General features: G+C 42.8%; 1 protein-coding gene across 1 annotated transcript in view; it reads right to left on the bottom strand.

The window, feature by feature from the left end:
• The window catches only part of magi1b (membrane associated guanylate kinase, WW and PDZ domain containing 1b), a gene marked incomplete at its 3' end in the record, with an annotated part of 152110 nt that overhangs the window by 66502 nt on the left and 69521 nt on the right, over nt 1-16087 (bottom strand). The window contains exon 2 of the mRNA XM_080001543.1: nt 10331-10447. Within this exon, the coding sequence (XP_079857669.1) occupies nt 10331-10447 (117 nt within the window). The remainder of the gene's footprint in view (nt 1-10330; nt 10448-16087) is intronic.

Here is a 16087-nt window from a genome sequence, read left to right as displayed (position 1 = left end):
GATATGTTGTACGGTTTAGAGGCGGTGGCACTGACAAAAAGGCAGGTGGCTGAACTGGAGGTGGCAGAGTTGAGGATGTTGAGATTTTCATTGGGAGTGACAAGGATGGACAGGATTAAGAATGAGCACATTAGAGGGACGGCTCAGGTTGGACAGTTTGGTGGAAAAGTGAAAGAGGCCAGATTGAGATGGTTTGGACACGTGTAGGAGAGATGAGAGTTACATCGGGAGAAGGATGCTGAGGATGGAGCTGCCAGGCAAGAGCGAAAGAGGAAGGCCAAAGAGAAGGTTTATGGATGTGGTGAGGGAGGACATGCAGGCGGTTGGTGTAAGGGAGGAAGATGTGCAGAACAGACGGTATTGGAGGCAGATGATCCGCTGTAGCAACCGCTAACGGAAGAAGCCGAAAGAAGAAGAAGAAGACTGACAAACATAATGAACAGGAAAGGGAAAAAATTAAAAAAATTAAGTGGCTACTTCTCGGAGAGAATCTATTGGAATTGACTTGAGGACAAAGAAAGGACTGACAGCTTCATTCCTTGCTATAGGTTCATGCTACCTTTGTGTTGAGAAAATCAAACCCAAGCACTATTGTTGACCCTTGAACAAGTAGCCTAGCCACACACCGCACAGTCATTCAAGGCATGTGTGGACAAATGTACGCAAGTTTGGGACATACAGTACCCAAGGAGAAGATCCTTACAGTAACAACACACAATGGGAGTAATATGGTGGCCGTATTTACACACACACAACAGCAGATTGAGAAGAAACCAGCTCTGAGCAAAGTGAATCTGAAATTGATGATGACCTGCGGTGAGATTTATTTACATTTATGTTATAATTCTTTTACATGACAGTCAATGATCACATGAATATGAGACTGATGTTGGAACTGTATGCTCTAGTGGTGTATCTTTGTTAATTTCCACCGTATTTGTAAGCGCATGTATAAGTATTTCCATCATTAAGATTTTGAGGGTTTAAATATAAACCTTTTCTATAATTTATGCTTATTTGGCTGTGTTCTTCTTGTTCGGTGCCATCATGTCTACAAGGATATGGACCGGACACCATGTTTGGTGCATACAACTTGTAGTCCGACAATGTGCAGGAGGCATGTGTCAAGAGAGTCCTTGATAAAGCAAAGTCAGTAAAGTGCTCTATCGCAAGTTCTCTGTTGCAACACAGAGCATATTGGACCAGTGTGGCCTTTTTGTTGTAAATGAGTGCCCCGCATGCTGGTCAAGCACACAGCTTGCACACAGCTTGCTCCCTCGTGAGTGACCTACTGCTGCCTTTCGCAGAACATATTAAAACCCTCCCGAGTGACATCATGTCCATGTCCCTGGTGGTCCCTGGCCTCTTTGATCTGCTGAGCCAACTTGTTTACTTTGAACAGAACACTAGCTACCGAGACCTTACCACTCTTGCGCAGAACATTAAAGGAAGTGTGAACCAGCGTTTTGCTTAGGCCTTGGATCTAACCGATGTAAGGTTCTTGCAGCTTGCAGCAGCTGCCTGCTCTGTCAACCCTACTGTCTGTGAAACCCTTGTTGATGTGGCCGATGACAATATTCAGGAACTGATGAAACAGGCAGAGGGGAATGTGGTCGACTTCACTTTGCCACATACAAAACATGAGGATAAGTCCGAAAATGAAGCAGAAGAGGAGAATATTGAGGAACCAGATGCAGCACCATACTCATCAAAGCGGCCAGTCTTTAGGTTTCTTTCAAGATGCCACACAAGGCCTGGACAGAGGACCTCCACAACCAGCATGGGGCAGCAGATCAGAAAGTATAAGGAAGAGCTTTCAAAACCCACCAGTGATGACACAGAAACAGACTCGTGGCTTGCAAAGAGTGACTTATTATCAGAGGTTAAAACCTTTTGCTTTAGACCTGTTGGCTATGCCAGAGTCACAGGTTACAGGTGACCTCACTAGAGGCTTCCGCAATAGAGCAAGGGTCATTTCCGCAAAGGGCTTTCCTTAAAAAAAATAGAACTGTATTCACTGCCATTGACAGTGATTCCTATAGTAACAATATGCATAATCACATTGTAAGTTACCGGACTGTTTTTTAGTTTTGATATTTACCTCTATTGTCAATGCTGAGAGAGACTTTTAGTTCCACACACTAATGGCATTGTACTGTAGCCTAGCAGTTGTTATTTTAGTGTTGAGAATGTTGAATGAGAATGGTTGCATTACTTACTATTGACAGCCTTTGAGACATTTGTTTCAATATTTGGAGACAGGATATTGTTTTTCTTAATTTCAGTCTGAATCACTGATGGCATTCTTTGGCTTTTTCTTTGCATGTATTTGAGAATTACAACTGTTGAAATAATTACCAGTCAACAGTGAATTATTGAATGTTCTTCCTATAGAAATAAGCACAACCCATGAGTATTGTGGTATGTTCACTTCTTACTTACGTAATAAATAATTGGAGATCCTGTAATTGTACTTGATTAACGTTTTTATGCACCAATGGCATTGCTGCCTTTACAATATTTAATTTGATCAGTCCGAGAAGTAGAACTGTTCCATTCACTGCGTTGCCTATGCTAGCTGTAGAAAGAGCAATACCCAAATCTATTTTACTTGTGTTGAGTTACTTGATACTTGTTTTCATTATTAACAGGGGACTGTTGAATATCCTATATTCAGGTACTATGTGCAATGGCATTACAGCCTATACAGTTTTTCTTTTTAATATTTGACAGTTGCACTTCTTTTTGAAAGAATGCCATATGCAAGTTGTTATAAACAATGCATTCTAATTATTGGTCTTTTGTCATAAAAGCAAGGCCATATATTTATTTGTGAGATTTGGTTTTATATGCATTTCATTTTAAGATACATAAAGATATGTTTGATATCACAATAGTTAAATCGGTGTCTGTATTGCACGTTCAAACCGTAATACCATTGCATAATAACAGGTTAATAAGACAGTTACAATAGTAGTTTCCTCCCAGGGTATATACTGTAATGAGTTTGGAAATTCTAGAGAAACACTTAAATAATGCATTACATTTTAACTTAACACTTTAACTAAACCCTACAATCTAAATCTACAACAGATTTAGTCAACAAAATTCAGATGACCAAAACTAAATGGCATTTTAGTCAAAAAACGGACTAAAAATAAATCTAATTTGGTGTCAAAATGAACGCTGAGGTTGATGCATAGACAGGAGCTGGGGGGAAGGGGTTGAGAACGGGGCCGAGACTGGGCTGCGGAGGGGACAAAAGAGCCTGGCCACAGAAGGGGACGGGGCGTGTGTGTGTGTGCATATGCGTCTGCGTGCGTACGTGCTGCGTGCGTGCGTATTGGTATGAAACCCAGTGTAAGCAAATAGAAATAAACCACATCTAGAACTTTGACGATTCTGGAACCACGATGAGGTTAAAGTTACATCCAGTCAGAAACTTGCAAAATGGCTTGTTTAGTCGTGTGGTTGTGTGTGTGTGCAGGCTTTGAAATGAACAACCTATACATGTGCAGGCTTTCCATTGTTTTGAGCTGACCCCGCTAAGCATGTGCAATGGACTGGAAGGGGGGTGTGTGTGTGTGGGGGGGGGGGGGGTTGGGAAAAGTCAGGATACAAAGGGGATGGGAGGGTCAAAGGAGGAATGGTTCAGAGAAGAAGTGAGTTGGTGGGAAGGTTTACTGAGGTGACGCTTATTTATGTTACGTATATATATGTTGACTTCTAATGTTCTCAGCAGGTGGTTTGCAACATTACTCCAGTCACTCATTTTTGATCAGACATCGTATTTATTCCTTTCACTCTTAATATCACAAATTCACCAGTTCAGTTGGGAAATGTGTGTTTGATATTAAATGGATTGAAACAAAATCCTACCTCGTGTTTCTTATATTGTTATACTGCTAAGGCCTATGTATACATACATCCACTCAGACCAATGCAAATAGAAAGAAAAACTGATTATTATTAAATTATGAAATGCTATGTATTATATGCATAGTGTGTATAAGTACAGCTTCTATAAGTGTGGGTTTAGCTCTGGGTGTGTGTGTGTGTGTGTGTGTGTGTGTGTGTGTGTGTGTGTGTGTGTGTGTGTGTGTGTGTGTGTGTGTGTGTGCCCTCCTCCAAACTCAACCCTCTGCTGACCAAATGTCAACGCCCTGTCTTGTTATGTCTGATCCCCTATCTGAACACGTCAGTCCTGTAAAAACATGCCAATATATTGTTTGTTTATCCAGAATTACCTGCTGCACTAATTGGGGCTGGGTCGGTTATTTCATAGTCAGGTGATTGACAGTCATTGACAGTCATCGACAAACACGCAAAAAAAAACGCCATAATCGCCAGCTGTTAATTTTTTTCTAAAATGTAGAAAATAATCGACCATTCCTATTTAAATACATAAATAAAGAATAAAGACAAAACCGACGATTCTTCCTGCAACAATCACGTTGTCTCTGAAGTGTGCTGTCTTGGACAACACAACAGCGTCCGCCTGTAGTGTGAACATGCGGTTCAGGAGAATGACACTGATATAATAAAAGTATTATTTTAAATTATAAAATTATTTAGAATAATTGAATTTAATAAACGCTGAAGCCTCGGGTGAGGACGGTGCTGAGTTGCTGACAGCTGGGCCGTGAGCGGCCGGTAGTGCACCGCCACCGGATCACACCGTACTGTATCCATAACAGTCATTCAAGGCCCATTCCAGTCTCCAGGCTCCAGGCTCTGACGGGACTTTAAATGTTTTTTTGGACTGTTTCTCCTTGTGAGAACTTCTCCATAAAGGAGGCAAATGTGTGAAGCTGCTGCGGCTCTGCAACGACCGTGTGCGAAAGGCCCCACCCCCCGTTCTAAATTTGAGCGTTAAAAATGTAAATAAAAATAATAAAGAATTTAATTTTAGACGAATATCTGCAGCTCTAATAGGGTTTACGGTTTATTTTAACAAGGCGCAGCTTCCAACCAACAAAAAACGTCACACCTCTGTCCTGGCATGCCGGCTGTGCCTTTTGCGCTTCGGCCACGTTTGGTGACTAGCACCGCTGCCGGCTCAGAGGCGGATCTACAAGGCCCCCCCATTCCGTGTCCCTCCATTTTACACAGAACGACGAGGCGGAATAAAGGCGCAACATTTCCGTCTTGAAGAGGCTGTGTAAAGGAGATTATGAAATAATATAAATATAAATAATAATAATAATAATAATAATAATAATAATAGCCTAATAAAAATTAAAACAACAACTGCGCTACTCCTACTAATAATACAATAAAAATAATATGATGTATAATAATAATGCATCTGAACAGGTTTTTAACAGCTCTGCAAATGTAGTCACATCCCCGCCCGCTCATGCCTCAATCTGGAGGTAAAGGTAAACATGCTCGTCTTCTTGGCACAGAACTTCGACAAAATCAACTGAAAATCCAACAGGCCAGACATTTTCTTTTATTGTTTGTTTGTTTGTTTGTTTGCTTGTTTGTTTATTTACCAGAGACAAGCAAAATAAACGGGGACCGCCCCAGAAAAGGGCATTTTGGCCTAATCCCTTCAGGCAATGCTGACATATTTGATTTCATTTTGTTTATTTAACACTACCACACTTAAATGTTATATTGTTTTACATTTAATATCTGAGAATGTTAGGAAAGGCTTTTTAATTTGAGGTGACTTAATTCAACCGTCGCAGTGGGGAAAGAGGCCTGGACAGGCAATGCCAGTCGGTATTAATACGTTTCAAGCCTACTTTGCGTGTTTGGTGTAGCGAGAGGGGAAACAAATTGTCACCCTCAATAGAGTGACTTCACAGTATGGACGACATTTCTATGACTTATACAAAGACATCAAACCAATAGAAGCATCACTTTTATAAAAACAAATCATAATAAACCTGTTTCCTCCTGCTGACATCTGTTTCATGTCGTTAGTGGTTAAATATGACTTCTAAACAAGAGACAACTGGAACACGGGAGTCAACCGTGACTTACTAAACTACAGTGTCCATTTTACTCACGATCAGACTGAAAAAAACAATATATTCTGATGGAAAGACGCTTCTTGTTATGTCTTCTGACTGTTGTCGTATGGAGTCTGACTCCAGCTCACGCTGCAGCAGCTTCAGTCGGATAGACCTAACACCAGGCAGACAGTCATCTTTTGGGAGAACACACTATTCATTTCAATGGTGAGTGTGTGATTTGCTCAGGTGAGACAATATGGTTGCATTCTCAGATGCAATGCGCAATCTCACCACACACACACAACTGGTGCCAGGCAGACTTGATAGCAGCCGTATTAACATGAACATACTTATTAAAATAACACCTTGGACCGGTATATGCAATCAGACCCTTTAAATCAGCACATGTGTGTGTATATACGATCTACACACACAGTATAGTGAGGCTAGCTAGCAGGAGAATTTTGAATCCTGGTGTTATAGTGTGTGTGTGTGCGTTCGTCTGCATCCCTCGATCCCCTCACTCACAATTCAGCCCATCCCCCTCTCTCTAGCCCTACACCCCACAACCCCAAACCCCACCCCCGCAGCGCTGGCCGCTGCCTCCCACCCATCCTCCAAGCCGCCCTGTTAGCCTATATACGGGCTGCCCCCATCTTCTGCACCGCCAGACCCACGTTTCAGAAACACACACATGCTCACACACGCTCTCTCACACACACACACACACACACACACACACACACACACACACGCTCTCTCACACACACACACACACGCTCACACACACACACACACACACACACGCACACACACACACAGACATGCACACGCCTCTGCAAACCTCCGCCATGACAACCGCGATGGACAGCATCACTACTTGCCTTGATGGAGGAGAGACAAAAGGTAGTATCCCTCCGTCAGGCTCGTGGATAGAAAACACCCAAGGCTTTAATCAGACCTGTTCTCTCTGCTGCTCTTCCCGCTGGCAACCGACAGGAAGAAACGTCAGGGAAGAGGGGGAGAGAGGGAGAGGGAAAGGGAGAGAGAGAGAGAGAGAGAGCGAGCAAGAGAGAGCGAGAGAGCGAGAGAGAGAGAGACGGAATGAGAGAGCGGGAGAGGCAGATGGAGTGGCGGTAGCAGCGGAAGAAGGGGTCGGGAGGCAGCGGTTAGTGTGAAGGAAGGGGAATGGGGAATGAGAGTGGGGGTGATGATGGGAGGGGTGTGGTGGTGGTGGTGGTGGTGGTGGTGGGGGGGGGGGGGGTGGAGCTGTGAGGAGACAGTCTGGAGACGGCCTGGACGTCTATTTGTTCCCTGAATTGCTTTGAGGTAATTCTGTGCATCGCATCACGTAGCACGGCTGCCTCACGCTACGCCGGCTTTCAGGAATGCTTTGGCACTCGTCCCGCAGTTGAAAATAAACCAAATGCTACATGACTGGAAATCGTGCGCACGAATTTTGAATATCACTTTTTTTGGTATTTGTTATTGTATTTATTTTGATTTTGTATTTTATTTATTTTATTTTTATTTTTTTGTATTGTACTTCAATGTATTTAAGTTGTTTAGGTTTTCTCTTTTTTTCCCCCCGATCGAAAGGTTTCCGAGCCAAACATTTGAAGAGAGAGTTGAAAGATTTGTCTTCTTTTTTTCTTTTAAATCTTGAAATTATGGAATAACTGCTCACTTTTTGCAATGATCGACTGTCTGAGAATCATTTGGTGAGGCACGGCACACCATGCGTAATATTAAAATCTCAGAGCTGAATGTAACCGAAAACTTGTTTTTTGACTGTTGGGAGTCAGCTCAGCATTAGAATCTTTCAAATTGATCCAGTATTGAGAGAATAGAGAGAATCCTGAATTTCCCCCTAGGGATTAATAAAGTCTTATCTTACAGCTTCAGCACACGCATGAAGCTGCAATACTCGGTTGCGAGGGGCTCACAATAATTAAAAAATTAAGGTTTAGGTAAAAAAAAAACAAAAAAAAAACACAGTTTTAAGCTTTATCTTTAAGCTTAGACCCTTTCACCTCCATCATAACAGGAGACTTGCTCGAGGAGATTGGGAGATCTGTGGACAACACCGTGGTGAAGTCGGAAATAATGAGAAGCCCCCAGTGTCCGAGGGTTTCCCTTTAGCTCTGCTCCCATCACACGTAGTGGAGAAAGTAACCACATTGAACAAAGAGAAGGGTGGGAAAGCAAAGGTGACCAACTAAGCGAGTTGGCATCTTCTCCCACCCATAAAAAACACACACACACCTAAACGCGCACACACACTCTCTCCTCCATCTGTCTCTCCACCTGCTCCTTTATGGGCTGTGATTCCTGCCAGAGATAACCAAAGCAGAGGCCTAACCTCTTTCAGTTGCTATTGTTTGATTGGATCGAAAGGTGGAACACTTTAGTGGAAGTGGTGTAGACATCCTGATACAAATACTTCCAAAAACAACACGAGTGATAAATACTCCTTTGATATTGGAAGTCGATGATGGTGGCAACATAATAACTACTGTGATATAACTACATCCTAGGTATATGACTGTGGCATTACAGTATAAATAAAGTCTCAATCATGTTCAACTTGTTTGGGATGCATTTGGCAGCTAATACGCAATATTAAAAGTACAGAGTATGTGAAAAAAAACTGCTGTGCACATAAACTACAAGTCAAATGTTTTACAACACCTCCATTACAAACAAAACCCTGCGTGATGAACCGAAGACTTCAATGTTTTATACCTCGGTCCCTAACACCTTCCGCCAGTCTTCAATAGTCCCCTGGTGGTGTTTCACCGCCCAGGCATGCATCTTTTTCTTATATTGCAATATTAACAATGGCTTTCTTACTGCCACTTAACCCGCTAAACCTGAGGCTCCAAGTCTTCTCTTCACTTTTTTTCTCTAGCTCTGAAATTTACATTATTATTCAGTTTTTGGGAAGCTTAACATTTGTTGTTAACCTCTGGCAGTTTACCGCTTACCTTCGTGCCATTACAGGTTACATTCACTGGACTTGAACTGCTTCAAGTTCAATTGAAAAAATGGAAAAATGGGGGTATTCTAAAACTTTGGATCATAGTGTATGTGTGTGTGTCAGTAAGTAAGTGTCGGTGCATTTGCCTGAAATATGATTAGAATAATTGAGAAAAAAAGGTAGACTTAGATTTTCAATTATTCATTCACAAATAAACCCATGCATACATGTATTCTTATAACATACATTCAGATCCTCAACATGGAGACACCAAAGCTGTCAAGCACTGGCCTCTCCTGACCATCTTAATCGTTAATATACATGTAGTTGGTCTCTTTACTTAAGCTGCGCCTGTTCATTTAGTTTGGTTGAGTTTGGTGAGCTCTCCAACCCTAAAAACAAAGAAATCCCTACAACTTCGGCGCACATTTACCAAAAAGTTCAGTCAGTATAGTTTAGTCAGATAAGAATGGTCTAAGAAAAAAAAAGTGGAGGATGAGAATTAAAACTTTACAGCCCCATGAAACGCATGGCCTTGGAAAGACCACTGGTGCTTTGTTTACAGTGAACAGCAGGTTTTTACTAATGGGCCGTAGACCTGTGAGTGATTAAGAGCCATTTTGTCCAGACCCCATCCTCAACCAGTGTCTGGCTGACATATGGCCACGTCCATAATGCAGATAAACTCCCTCCAAAAGCCCCCAGAATACTGACCCTAATTTGCGTGAGAGGGTCGTGAATAAACTAATTGGAAAGCCCACTGATGAGAGCCATTAAGGGGAAAGCTTGCGAGGGTTTGGGGGAAGAAGTCAGAAATTAGCTGAGAAAAAAGGGGCGACATCTTGAGCCGCTGGAAAATGTACGGCGTTGAAGCCAAGAAAGTAAATACTGGCGAGCAAATTGTTTAAAGCCTTGATTATGTTTGCTCTCCATACATTTAGGGCAGACCATCTCTTTCAATAAAATGACCATAAAGGCAGTTCAAAATTCAACCTAATAAACCTGAAACAAATCTCTTTAAAGTTTCCAGGACATTTTATAGACGGATTTTAAAACTAATCTTGATATTTGCTTTAGAATTTCATTAATTAATTATAATTGTTGTTCATACTCTGGATGGAAATTATCTCTTTTCTAAAAACACAAACGAATTGTGAAAATGTTACGACAACAGTGATTAATCTCACAAATTAATCACGTTAGTCACTTTGACAACTTTATTTACACGACAAACGTGTCACCCTGTCAGTCTCAGTCTGCTGGGGTCCCTCCTGCCCCCATCCCCATGCTGAGACCGCTCATGCAGGGAAAACGTTGTTCCCTGATCTGGATCAAACTACCAAACTACGCTGTAACCCAGGAAGAAACACGAGAAGATACTCACAAGGCACGGCGTGGCGGTAGAGGTTGTCTCGGATGGTCTGCTGCAGCTCGTGGTCGGGCGAGGACTTCTGGAAGCGCTGACTCAGGTAGTGTTTCAGATCCTTGTTGAGCTTATTTCCTGTTAAGTAGGAGGCACAAATAAAACAGGTCAGGACAACCGTATAAAATGTCAGCTGCTTTGTATTTCCACTCCCCGATCATGATTCTGTCAAAAGAGCAAAAGTAGGGTTGGGCGATATTGGCAAAATCAAATATCACAATATTTTTTTGACGAACATCGATAGTTTGAGGATATTTTGGGGGTTTTCATAAGATATTTACACACAAGAGAACCATCAATCATAGGTAATGTGGACATTTTTTGCAACAGTCGATGAAGTTCAGGGAATTGTGTTAATTTATTATAATGCATATTTAGATGATTGCTTTACCCGATTTACTGTTGAGGCTGTAAAAGACCAAAAAATGTCTGATGAATTAAATATTGATATATCGCCCATCCTTATGCTGAAGCCAGCCAATTATGAAAACAACAGACACAGGAAAAACATTATAACAGTTCACTCGGAAGTGTGACAAAGCTCTCACAGCTTGGTTCGCTGGTGAAATACACAAGTGCACGGAACAATGCTGGAGGCCAGGGTGGGTGCCTAGCAGCAAGTTGTCCACCTGCTTTTGTCACTCGCAGGGGTTACCTGCTCCACACTCTCCCTTTCGTCAGACTGCGGGCCAGTCATTCTCTACTAGAAAGCACCACGTCTGGCACCCAGGATCAGTCCCCACCCACAGCGAGGCCATCTGGACCTCAGACACACAGTTAGGCCACTGAGGGGCAGCCAGGCTGTGAAGAGAGTGTGTGTCTGTGTGTGTGTGTGTGTGTGTGTGTGTGTGTGTGTGTGTGTGTGTGTGTGTGTGTGTGTGTGCGCGCGCGTAGCTTTTAGGCATCCACATTTCAAGCCCAGCTGCACACAAAATTACAGTAAAATACAAACACAGAATGACAGACTCGTTCAAGTGTGATTATTAGGTGAAATGTATTTATCACACACACAATTTATGGACAATCTTTGAACGGCCATTTTTGATCATCTTGGGTAAACATCCAGTCATGAGAGGCCCAGGATATTGTTTCCATGGAAACTGTGTGTGTGTGTGTGTGTGTGTGTGTGTGTGTGTGTCTCAGTGTTTGAAGAGATGATTGACATTGTAAGGCCGCTGCAGACACGAAATAGCGGAAGAAATACTGCATACATTACAGTCATACAATCAATACACAGACATGTTCACACAAAATATGACTTTTTATGCAATTAGCCTTGATCACACAGCTCTACTGTGTCACAACTCTACAGTGAGATAAAGAGGGGGACATCAAAAAGTTTTGCTCGGTGCGGAGTCAAGTATGGATTTGATCAGGCTACAAGTTTTGACTAAGCACAGCCAACCACACACAGTGCACGTTAACAGAGCATTCATCATCACATCTTCACGAATCCATACAGAGATTTTACCCTTATCGGAGGAGCACTTCACTGGGCCACATAGAGTTTAACCTGCCAAAAAGCATCTGCTGGATTAAACGTAGGGGAAACTCAAATACTAACGACATTTTTCACAGCCCTTTCCTCATGGTACCTGTAAGAATTCTGTAATGGAGTCATATACTGTATGTGGTGTGTATATTCCTGTCGATCGCAGTCACATTTTCCGATTCACCTTGACTTTAAAGTGGAATGTAGAGGACATTTGGTGCGTTCCACTGGTTGTCTTACTGTCTAAGCTCTTCCTGGGAGGAATATCTGGTGCTGGCATGTTCCCATCCAGACATATCACAGCGTTGTAATCCTCACAACAGGTTGCAAGCCAACACCCGGGCCAGCAAAGAGTCTCCCTCTCTACCACACACACACACACACACACACACACACACACACACACACACACACACACACACACACACACACACACACACACACACACACACACACACACACACACACACACACACACACACACACACACACACACGCACACACACACACACACACACACACACCTTCAGCTATGCTTTTACGGTTATGCACTCCTGGGCAGTTCAATTACTGGAGGGCAACGGGTAGCCCTCAATGGCAGACCCCAAGCTAATTTGCCACTTGCTCTCTGACACTGACAGAGTGGTTTGGCAAAAGTGGAGAAGAACACAGTCCATAAGAACCAGTGAAAAGGGAGGGGAATATTTTTATAGGTAGATGATCACATCAGCAAATAATACAATTATGAAGTACCCTTTATAAAGCATATGTCAAATGAAACATCGGCTATCTAGGAAATAAAAATGTTGTCAGTAGAAAGTAAAGCAAATGCCAGACATTCACTGTATTGAACCACAGAAAAGGTTCACCCATTAATGTGATTAGTGTTTAAGAGAGTCCTCTTGGGCCTCCTTCGTGGTAGGCAACATAACCAGGGTTGGCGCCAGTACATATGTTTTTTTTACAGAGAGGCAGATTCATTCATTTTAAAAATTGGACGTGCAGAGGGATTCTCCCCCCCACATCAGATTAGAATGGAGAAGGATCAACTTCAATAAACACTGAATAATAATGGTTCATGGTTGAAAACAGCTGTACTGTGTGACGTTGATATTGGATTTAGCCATTTTTTAATGCCCATCAACACTATTGTGTTCAATACGCAAACACTGCAGTTGTTGTTTTGTTTGTCAGTCTGTATAATGTACAAATATCAAAAGAGTAGGTCCCTCCTTCCACGTCTTCATCATCTTGGATTGGTTGCTTACTGGGGGTATCGTTATGTGATAGATAAAAATGCAAAGTCATATATCATGAAGAAGATGTCCATGTGCAATTGAAACGCCTACATAAAATGGCTGATGAATATATATTAATAATTATTATTCAAAAGTCACTATTGCCACACTCAATGTGCAGTCTGGCCGGGCTGGGCCCCCCGAGGCCCTTCCGTACCGCAGGCATCACTGGAAATCCCTACGTACTTAACGGCTCCTCAAGGAGCTGTTACATAAACGTCAATCTAGTTATGTACACTCTGTGCTCGCCACACCCCTCTTTGTGTCTCCCTTAATCTCGGACAGCGATGCTTAAAAGAAAATGAGCCGACATCCTTCAAAAGGCGGGACAGTGTGAATGACGGGGCTCTGAAGGGTCGCCTGATTGATAACAGAGGAAGGCAATCACTTAGCGGAAGGCGTCGATTGACCCGCAAAGGGCCATCTATCCTCCTCTGTGCTTTTCAATCTCAAAGTGCTGACCTGTAGTGGCAGGCATTACGGAGCCCACATCGATATATAAATACTGGGACGTTGTGGCTGAGAAGTGTGCTGCTGGCTGCTGGCTACTGACAATAGGAAACACAGAAGAAGATAAATTGGGGAAATCGGCGTTAACTTTGCATGATAGAAAAGGTGTAGTGTCATGGTCATAAAACACATAACCAGGGGAGACAAATGATGCTAATGTTTCCGCAACTGCTTTTATGTTGACGTGAGACAAAAAAAAGGCTGGTACTGAATAGGAAGTAAAACAAAAATACAGAGTGTAGGTTATAAAACAGATATTTTATCAATCGTATTCATGTCCCAATACTTAATACTGCCAAAGTAGTAATAGGGGAGAAAAGATTTGTTTTGTTTGTTTTTTGATACTCAGTTGTTGTTGTTGTTTTTTAAATGTAATTTCACTACGTATGATTCTGATTCTGATATATGTATGCTTGTATGTATATGTGACAAATAAACATCTTTAATCTTGAATCCATCTTGAATTTACGCTATCTGTGATGTCACTGTAATGATAGCAGAAGTGGGATTGAAGCAATTCAAATATCATAAGACAAAGTCTCCCTAAACATATGATACAGTATGAGCCCTCAATACACTGGCCAGCAGTCCTGAAACCCAGCCCCTGGGTTCAGGGTTTGCAGCAACCACTTCTGGTCATAAGGCCTTCTGGCCTCAGGGTGAACAGGCTTAGGTCAATAGCAAAACTGTCTGTATTTGACTTCTCTGGCTAGAGCGCATGGTTAACTGAAAGAAGAACAGAGAAAGGCTAGACTTCGGTATATGTTGCAGACAAAGGCTGTGGAAAACGTGCAGTCGGGCAGAGTAAGTTTAGCAGTCAGCAAAGACAGAAACTAGTAGGAAAAATCTGGATATCAAATGTGTTATGAAAACAAAACACCAACTAGCTACCCAGAGACAACACAAACAAACACCCACCAACAGTGGAAATGTCTTGCCAATTTATCGGAGGTGAGAGGCTTTGCAAGCCTGCCGAACGCCTACTTTCACCCACAATGCAGACTTAGGAGGATTGTTCATGACAAGGACTGTAATTAAAAAAAGATTAAAAAAAACTATAGACCACGGCAGGCCGTGTCGTACAAAGCTCCTCATGATTTGAACTTCATTGTTAATAATGTCACCTTGCTGAACTAATCCAAAACCGAGAAGGTGTATCCAACACAGGCAAGGTGCATCTTTCACACTAGTTGTCACACATAACCTGAGATGAACTTCATCCTGTGCAATCATTATGAGCCATTATTCCAAATGAGACACAAGTATCAAGTTATAATTAACAGTTGTGTCAGGCAACAGCAGATGATTTGCATTAAACACACTTGTAATAATATTATTGTATATTATCGATATACGAGAACATAACTCCAGATGCGGCTGTTTCCCTGGACAGATTTCATCTGCTGCGGGTGGACAGGACAGTGGAGAGCGGTAAGAGGAAAGGAGGCGTTCTGGCTGTGTTTGTGAATGATAGATGGTGTAACCCCCGGCACATCACTATCAAGGAAGAACATTGTTGTAAGGACATGGCTGCTAGCCGTTAGCATGAGGCCGAACTATCTCCCGAGGGAATTTTCGCACGTGGTTGTGATCGCAGCGTATGTCCCTCCCTCTGCTAACGCCCAAGCGGCCGCTGATGTCCTGCACTCAGCTGTGAGCAGGCTGTAGACACAGCACCCACATGCCCTCCTTCTCATCTCTGGGGATTTTAATCGTGCCTCTCTGTCCTCCACTCTGCCCACTTTCTCCCAGTACGTGACATGCCACACCAGAGACAATAAAACACTGGACTTGTTATATTCCAACACCAAGGAGGCATATAACTCATCCCCTCCTTCCCCCTCTGGGAAGATCAGATCACAACCTGGTTCATCTCCTGCCTGTGTACAAACCTCTCGTGCTCAGGCAACCAGTCGTGACCCGCACAGTGAAAAGGTGGTCTGAAGAGACTGAAGAGGCTCGGCAGGACTGCTTTGACTCTACTGTGTGGGAAGAACTCTGTGCTCCTCATGGGGAAGACATCGACGGTCTCACTGACTGTATCACGGATTACATCAAGTTCTGTGTGGAAAACACTGTACCCACCAGGACTGTACGGTGTTTTCCCAACAGCAAATCCTGGATTACCCCGGATATAAAGGCTCACCTCAAGGAGAAGAAAAGGGCCTTTAAATCAGGAGACAAGGAGGAGCTGAAGGTGATACAGAAACAGCTGAGGAGGAAGATCAGAGAGGGGAAAGACAATTACAGAAGAAAGATGGAGGACCAGTTGCAGCAAAAGTCACCAGGGGAGTCTGGAGGGGCCTCAAAACCATCTCGGGCCACAACGAACCAGTCTCCCCAGTGCGAGAAAGGAGGATGATGGCTAAGCTGTCATCCATGATGGAGAACGAATCCCACCCCATGCATGATGGCACT

The sequence above is a fragment of the Zeus faber genome, assembly GCF_960531495.2.
Source record: "Zeus faber genome assembly, chromosome: 5".
Classification (NCBI taxonomy): Eukaryota; Metazoa; Chordata; class Actinopteri; order Zeiformes; family Zeidae; genus Zeus; species Zeus faber.
The sequence above is the reverse complement of the archived record's forward strand: the minus strand, read 5'-3'. Positions and strand labels throughout refer to the sequence as shown.